Source organism: Salmo salar, chromosome 14 (genome assembly GCF_965601325.2).
Source record: "Salmo salar chromosome 14, fSalSal1, whole genome shotgun sequence".
Lineage (NCBI taxonomy): Eukaryota > Metazoa > Chordata > Actinopteri > Salmoniformes > Salmonidae > Salmo > Salmo salar.
In genome coordinates, this window is record NC_138304.1 from 52,800,038 (window position 1) to 52,808,721 (window position 8,684).

At 40.1% G+C, this 8,684-nt stretch overlaps 1 protein-coding gene across 1 annotated transcript; it reads right to left on the reverse strand.

The window, feature by feature from the left end:
- Window positions 1–2,366: 2,366 nt before the first annotated feature.
- Window positions 2,367–8,214, reverse strand: LOC106569741 (twisted gastrulation protein homolog 1-A). Its single transcript, XM_014141321.3, has 2 exons — window positions 7,956–8,214; window positions 2,367–5,592 (listed from the first exon to the last, which is right to left on the reverse strand). Exons 1-2 carry the CDS (start codon window positions 8,212–8,214, stop codon window positions 5,411–5,413), a joined length of 441 nt encoding a protein of 146 aa, XP_013996796.1. The 3' UTR covers window positions 2,367–5,410.
- Between the last annotated feature and the right edge of the window lie 470 nt (window positions 8,215–8,684).

The following is an 8,684-nucleotide window of genomic DNA, read 5'->3' on the forward strand; positions in this document are numbered from 1 at the left end:
TTTATGGGAGTTGTAGTTTAGAGTGCAATCCTGGGGAAACTACAACTACAAGTCCAGTTTGACCAACTTTATCAACTTAAAAAATAGTATTCAACTATATACGTATGAATAGCTAAAAACATTTATATTTGATCAGATACATTATGAAATGACGGACAACTTTCACACAAAGGTTGTCTTCATTGTGTTTTCTGTTGTCTGTTTGGCACTACTTCCACAGATCTAACAGCCTCTACCAGCTGTAACAGGGTCGTGTGACTCAATAACAATAAAGATGAACAAATCGTCATTGTTTTGTTGGCAGATTCACAGACTACTGTTTGTTCCTCGCCAATTGGGCACAGCATCAGTGGCAGGCAGGCAGGACACTCAACCATCTGCAAACATCACTGGTGCTAAAAATAGAAGATGGAAAGGGAGAGAGAGGAGGAGAAAGAGAAAAAGACAGAGAGAGGGTGTGTGTGTGTGTGTTTGGTTTTACTATCCTTGGAGAGACAAGAAGTCCTCACAAGGATAGTAAAAACAAAGAAAATGCTGACAAGTGGGAACATTTCGCCAGTCCCCACAAGGAAAGGGGCTATTTTAAATTTAGGGGTTAGGGTTAAGGGTTAGGTTTAAGGTTTAGGGTTAGGTTTAAGGTTTAGGGGTTAGGATTAAGGTTTAGGCTTAGGATTAAGGTTTAGGGTTAGGTTGAGGGTTTAGGGAAAATAGGATTTTAAAGGTGAATTAATTGTTTGGTCCCTACAACAATAGTCAAACAAACGCGTGTGTGTGTGTGTGTGTAGTTAAGTGCAGCAGTAAAAACATTGGCATCAGTCAGTTAAACCCCTACCCCCCTTTCCCTCTCTTCCTGAGAAAGACTCAGTACACCCTGGTTCACTTACTGAACACCTGTGTATCAGAATGCTGTAATAACAACTGTGTTTCTCGAGGAACTGATGTGCTTCCAGTCACAGTAAAACTCAGATTAGAATGGGAGACTGGATTCCTGTCACAGTTAAACTAAAATTAGATTAGCAGACTGGATTCCTGTCACAGTTAAACTAAGATTAGATTACATTAGAGTGGGAGGCTGGATGTCCAAGCAGGGACACTATAGTCTACTACGATAGCTAGTCAGTCCCCAGCCTTTCCCAGTCATGCTACACACATTTTAGGACTGTTAGACGTAGGAAACAGGAGGACTACTAGACGTAGGAAACAGAGGAGGACTGTTAGACGTAGGAAACAGAGGAGGACTATTAGACGTTGGAAACAGAGGACTGTTAGACGTAGGAAACAGAGGACTATTAGACGTAGGAAACAGAGAAGGATTATTAGACGTAGGAAACAGGAGGATTATTAGACGAAGGAAACAGAGGAGGACAACTAGACAGAGGAAACAGAGGAGGATTATTAGACGTAGGAAACAGGAGGACTACTAGACGTAGGAAACAGGAGGACTACTAGATGTAGGAAACAGAGGAGGATTATTAGACGAAGGAAATAGAGGAGGATTATTAGACGTAGGAAACAGAGGAGGATTATTAGACGTAGGAAACAGAGGAGGATTATTAGATGTAGGAAACAGAGGGGGACTATTAGACGTAGGAAACAGAGGGGGACTATTAGACGTAGGAAAAAGAGGAGGATTATTAGATGTAGGAAACAGAGGGGGACTATTAGACGTAGGAAACAGAGGGGGACTATTAGACGTAGGAAACAGAAAGGGACTATTAGACATAGGAAACCGAGAGGGACTACTAGACGTGGGAAACAGAGGACTATTAGACGTGGGAAACAGAGAGGGACTATTAGACGTAGGAAACAGAGGGGGACTACTAGACGTGGGAAACAGAGGAGGACTATTAGACGTGGGAAACAGAGAGGGACTACTAGACGTGGGAAACAGAGGAGGACTATTAGACGTAGGCAGCAGGTGTTGATGAGATGTAATTTTAAGTGATTGGAGCGCCCTTCGTGATGCTGATAGGACAGTGCCAGGATGGTGCAGTGATGTTACAGAAGTTGAACCAAATTGTGGTGCTGAAGGATGGCTGAAGGATGGCTGAAGGACAGCTGAAGGATCACTGAAGGATGGTTCTGCCATTCGGACAGTTCAGGAACAAACAACAATAATTTGCAGTAGGCCTATAATCTAATAGACCCAAGACTATGGGATATAGATATTTTGTAGACTGTAGCCTTGTGTATATACTAATACATATGCTGTAGCTTAACCATGGCCCTGTTTGCGAGGATTGTGAGAAGGTATTTCATTGCATTGTGTAGTTTACACATAAATACACTTTTGAGTTGATTAGCTTGAACACATGGTTACAATATACCCTATTACAGAATCAAAGAAAACAGAGGTGAACTCTTCATCGATTTCATATCATTTATTTGCATAGCTCAAAACATGCTATCAAATCAATTGATCAAGTAGTGGACATAAATCACGACAACATAAAATTGCAGGTAATTCGTTTTAAAACAGCCATTAAAAAAAAAATCAAGCTTTTGGTGATGTATATTCATGCATGTCAATATTAACTATAACTTTACATGCATTATTACCTCCAACTTGGCCCAATTCACATTTCCAATTTCCCACCCCAACATACCAAGCTAGAACGGGCACTGTGGCTCAACCAATAGCCAATATAGGATAAATATTCCAAGCAAGGCTACAGAAACTTCCAGAGATGGTCAGGCTCCCTGGGGGCTTAGCGGTTCCGTGTGGCTCAGTTGGTAGAGCATGGTGTTTGCAACGCCAGGGTTGTGGGTTCGATTCCCACGGGGGACCAGTACGGAAAAAATTTATGAAATGTATGCACTCACTACTGTAAGTCGCTCTGGATAAGAGCGTCTGCTAAATGACTAAAATGTAAAAAAATGGTGGCCACTCTGATTTGGGTGTCCTCGGCAGAACTGTCGCCGTACCAAGTGGTCACATGTCGTTCTGGGTTCCACTGTGCAAGAGGGTTTCTGTGGAATTTTTATGAACATCAAGGAAGAGACAGGGTGAATTTTACTTCACATAGCCTATAGTTGTTTATCATTCTGTCCCCCACCAGGGAGAAGACAGGGAAGAAACCACCATTTATTTATTTATCTATAGGCTGCTGCTATACATATTGATTTGGTTTGTCATTCTATCATTTTTTCCCCCATGGAATTTTTGTAGTAATTAAATATAATTTACTTAGAAGTTACCAGAATGAATTTTTCAGAAATAGTTTTTATCAGATCTGTGGCGGTCCTCATGAGAGCCAGTTTCATCATAGAGCTTGATGGTTTTTGTGACTGCACTTGAAGAAACGTTCAAAGTTTTTGAACATTTCTGCATTAACGTACCTTCATGTCGTAAAGTAATGATGGACTGTCGTTTCTCTTTGCTTATTTGAGCTGTTCTTGACATAATATGGACTTGGTCTTTTACCAAATAGGGCTATCTTCTGTATACCACCCCTACCTTGTCACAACACAACTGATTGGCTCAAACGCATTAAGAAGGAAAGAAATTCCTTCACTTAACAAGGCACACCTGTTAATTGAAATGCATTCCAGGTGACTACCTCATGAAATATATAGATGTACTATTGTAAAGTGGTTGTTCCACTGGATATCATAAGGTGAATGCACCAATTTGTAAGTCGCTCTGGATAAGAGCGTCTGCTAAATGACGTAAATGTAAATGTAAATGTACACACAATACCCATAATGACATCACAATACCCCATAATGACATCACAATACCCCATAATGACATCACAATACCCCATAATGACAGGTTTTTGGCCATTTTTGCAAACTTCAATATCACATTTCCATAAGTATTCAGACCCTTTACTCAGTACTTTGTTGAAGCACCTTTGGCAGCGATTACAGCCTCGAGTCTTCTTGGGTATGACGCTACAAGCTTGGCACACCTATATTTGGGGAGTTTCTCCCATTCTTCTCTGCAGATCCTCTCAAGCTCTGTCAGGTTGGATGGGGAGCGTCGCTGCACAGCTATTTTCAGGTCTCTCTAGAGATGTTCGATCGGGTTCAAGTCCGGGCTCTGGCTGGGCCATTCAAGGACATTCAGAGACTTGTCCCGAAGCCACTCCTCTGTTGTCTTGGCTATGTGCTTAGGATCGTTGTCCTGTTAGAAGGTGAACCTTCGACCCAGTCTGAGGTCCTGAGCGCTCTGGAGCAGGTTTTCACCACAAATCTCTCTGTACTTTGCTCTGTTCATCTTTCCCTTGATCCTGACTAGTCTCCCAGTCCCTGCCGCTGAAAAAATACCAACAGCATGATGCTGCAACCACCATGCTTCACCGTAGGGATGGTGCCAGGTTTCCTCCAGAAAAGTTCAATCTTGGTTTCATCAGACCAGAGAATCTTGTTTCTCATGGTCTGAGAGTCTTTAGGTGCCTTTTGGTAAACTCCAAGCAGGCTGTCATGTGCCTTTTACTGAGGAGTGGCTTCCGTCTGGCCACTCTACCATAAAGGCCTGATTGGTGGAGTGCTGCAGAGATGGTTGTCCTTCTAGAAGTTTCTCCCTTCTCCACAGAGGAACTCTGGAGCTCTGTCAGAGTGACCATCAGGTTCTTGCTCACCTCCCTGACCAAGGCCCTTCTCCCCCGATTGCTCAGTTTGGCCGGGCGGCCAGCTCTAGGAAGAGTCTTGGTGGTTCCAAACTTCTTCCATTTAAGAATGATGGAGGCCACTGTGTTCTTGGGGACCTTCAATGGTGCAGAAATGTTTTGGTACCCTTCCCCAGATCTGTGCCTCGACACAATCCTGTCTCGGAGCTCTACGGACAATTCCTTTGACCTCATGGCTTGGTTTTTACTCTGACATGCACTGTCAACTGTGGGACCTTATATAGACAGGTGTGTGCCTTTCCAAATCATGTCCAATCAATTGAATTTACCACAGGTGGACTCCAATCAAGTTGTAGAAACATTTCAAGGATGATCAATGGAAACAGGATGCACCTGAGCTCAATTTTGAGTCTCATAGTAAAGGGTCTGAATACTTACGTAAATAAGGTATTTCTATTTTATGTTTTGCAAAAATGTATAGAAACCTGTTTTCGCTTTGTCATTATGGGGTATTGTGTGTAGATTGATGTGGGGGAAAACATTATTTAATCAATTTTAGAATAAGGCTGTAACGTAACAAAATGTGGAAAAAGTGAAGGGGTCTGAATACTTTCCGAAGGCCCTGTATGGTGTAAATGCGTTCATATATTAATAAAATATTTATTGGGGTTACTAATGGGGTGATAGGCTATTGTTGAGAAAAGGCTTCCGCATCGTCTAGCCCCTCCCTCGAGCCGCCCATGGGTTTGGTCGATATATATGGTACCAGTCTCCACCACCATGGAGACATCAGTCTTCAACAACAGACAGTTCATGGATCCATCCACCGTCAGTCTTCAGAACAGACAGTTCATGCACTTAACAGCCTTGCTGCCGTAGTCCAGACACTCCGGGCCGATGCACTGACAACAGGCGTTGTGAAACCAGCGGTACTTCGACCCTCCCATCGACTCACAGTATAGTTTACACTGGCGGATTGATACGCAGTCATCAAAGTAGACCACCATACACATGTTATCTGGGGGAGAAGGGGAGGAGGGATACAGAGAGAAAATAGAACACAGGTCAGTTATCTTAGTAACTGCATCTTTAACACAGAACTAGTATTCCAGTAATCCCATGTAGACATATTTAAAGCTGTTCCAGTAATCCCATGTAGACATATTTAAAGCCGTTCCAGTAATCCCATGTAGACATATTTAAAGCCGTTCCAGTAATCCCATGTAGACATATTTAAAGCCGTTCCAGTAATCCCATGTAGACATATTTAAAGCCGTAGTTAGTAGCTACCTGCAAAAAGCAGTCATATTTAACCCTCAATGTTTTCATTACTGAGGACAATGGGTGTTCTGGGGTACATCCCACATGGCACCCACTCTGGTGTGTGTGTGTATATATATATATATCTCAGTTGTGTGTGTATAGATAGATAGATAGATAGATAGATAGATAGATAGATAGATAGATAGATAGATAGATAGATAGATAGATAGATAGATAGATAGATAGATAGATAGATAGATAGATAGATAGATAGATAGATAGATAGATAGATAGATAGATAGATAGATAGATAGATAGATAGATAGATAGATAGATAGATAGATAGATAGATAGATAGATAGATAGATACAGTAGATAGATAGATATAGATACAGTAGATAGATAGATATAGATACAGTAGATAGATAGATATAGATACAGTAGATAGATAGATAGATAGATAGATAGATAGATAGATAGATAGATAGATAGATAGATAGATAGATAGATAGATAGATAGATAGATAGATAGATAGATAGATAGATAGATAGATGATAGATAGATAGATAGATAGATAGATAGATAGATAGATAGATAGATAGATAGATAGATAGATAGATAGATAGATAGATAGATAGATATCTCAGTTGCTAGAGAGAGAGAAAATATACACTCTCAATTAACCCAGACAGTCCAAACCAGTCAGAAAAGGAGGAGAGAGAGAGAGAGAGAGAGAGAGAGAGAGTGGGAGAGAGAGAGAGAGAGAGAGAGAAGGTCAAGCGTTTACCATCACCACAGACTGAACAGACCATCCTCTCAGCTGTATCAGACATGGTGTTTGTTCTATAGTGGAAACTAACAGCTCTTCTATTTTGCCTTCCTGTGTTTTACTAGCACAGTTACAACGTGGTCTAAACAGACAGTTTTACGTTGACATACATGACTCTCCTTGGATCTACCACTGAAAGGAATATCAGCAATCTCTGTTACGTCATATTGTTCACAGTCTAATCTTTCTATTTCTATGGTTCTACAGTCTAATTAATATATTTCTGTGGTTCTACAGACTAATTAATATATTTCTATGGTTCCACAGTCTAATCTTTCTATTTCTATGGTTCTACAGTCTAATTAATATATGTATGTGGTTCTACAGTCTAATTAATATATTTCTGTGGTTCTACAGTCTAATTAATATATTTATATGGTTCCACAGTCTAATTAATATATTTCTGTGGTTCCACAGTCTAATCTTTCTATTTCTGTGGTTCTACAGTCTAATTAATATACTTCTATGGTTCCACAGTCTAATCTTTCTATTTCAATGGTTCCACAGTCTAATCTTTCTATTTCTGTGGTTCTACAGTCTAATTAATATATTTCTATGGTTCCACAGTCTAATCTTTCTATTTCTGTGGTTCTACAGTCTAATTAATATATTTCTGTGGTTCTACAGTCTAATTAATATATTTCTGTGGTTCTACAGTCTAATTAATATATTTCTATGGTTCCACAGTCTAATCTTTCTATTTCTGTGGTTCTACAGTCTAATTAATATATTTATGTGGTTCTATGGTCTAATTAATATATTTCTATGGTTCCACAGTCTAATCTTTCTATTTCTATGGTTCTACAGTCTAATTAATATATTTCTGTGGTTCTACAGTCTAATTAATATATTTCTGTGGTTCTACAGTCTAATTAATATATTTCTATGGTTCCACAGTCTAATCTTTCTATTTCTATGGTTCTACAGTCTAATTAATATATTTCTATGGTTCCACAGTCTAATCTTTCTATTTCTATGGTTCTACAGTCTAATTAATATATTTCTATGGTTCCACAGTCTAATCTTTCTATTTCTGTGGTTCTACAGTCTAATTAATATATTTATGTGGTTCTACAGTCTAATCTTTCTATTTCTATGGTTCTACAGTCTAATTAATATATTTCTGTGGTTCTACAGTCTAATTAATATATTTCTGTGGTTCTACAGTCTAATTAATATATTTCTATGGTTCTACAGTCTAATTAATATATGTCTGTGGTTCCACAGTCTAATTAATATATTTCTGTGGTTCCACAGTCTAATCGATCTATTTCTACGGTTCCTCTACCTTGAGTGTCGTATCTTGCGTGAATGCTGTTGCCGGGGATTGACATGTTCTGATGCTGGTCTTCAAGCGTCTCCAGGAAGGAGACCAGGTTCTCGTCGTGAGATAGTTCCTCGGCAACGGGGAAGGACACCACCATCATGTTGATAGGGTCGTCACCCTCCGTGAGGGCTCGGAACAACGAAGGGATTGGTCGATGGAGTTCCTCCACTGTGCTCTTAGAGGTGGCTGGAGTATCACTGTAGTTCTTAGGGTTACACATCCCTGAGAGGGAGGGAGGGAGGGAGGAGAGAGAGAGAAAGGGAGGGAGGGGGAGAGAGAGAGACAGAGAAAGAGGGAGGGAGGGGAGAAAGACAGAGAGAGAGAGAGAGAAAGATGGAGGAGTGAGAAAGAGAGAGAAAGGGAGGGAGAGGTAGAGAAAGACAGACAGAGAGAGAGAGAATGATAATATATTTTAAAAGGTTTAGTGGTTTCTATGCAAGTAGTTCTGACCAAAATGATTTGATTAAAATTACAATTGTTTTATCTTTATGATATAGAGTAGCTGTTACTTCAGAGAAACATCAGATATGATTAGCCTAACATTGTAATGAGTCTAAGTGAATTAGATAAATCATTCAATGAGCAGCAGAGTTTGACGGAGGAATATTGGATTACAAACCAACCAATGGTAAAGACAGAGCCAAGACAGCTGTTTCAGATAAACCACCAAACACATTACCTCCCTCCCTC

Bases quoted from the DNA above. Each gene is read 5' to 3' on its own strand.
- LOC106569741 (XM_014141321.3), bottom strand. From the start codon at position 8,214: ATGTGTAACCCTAAGAACTACAGTGATACTCCAGCCACCTCTAAGAGC. The intron at 5,593-7,955 runs GTAGAGGAACCG...CTTCTCCCCCAG, and splicing joins CGCAAGATACGACACTCAAG to ATAACATGTGTATGGTGGTC.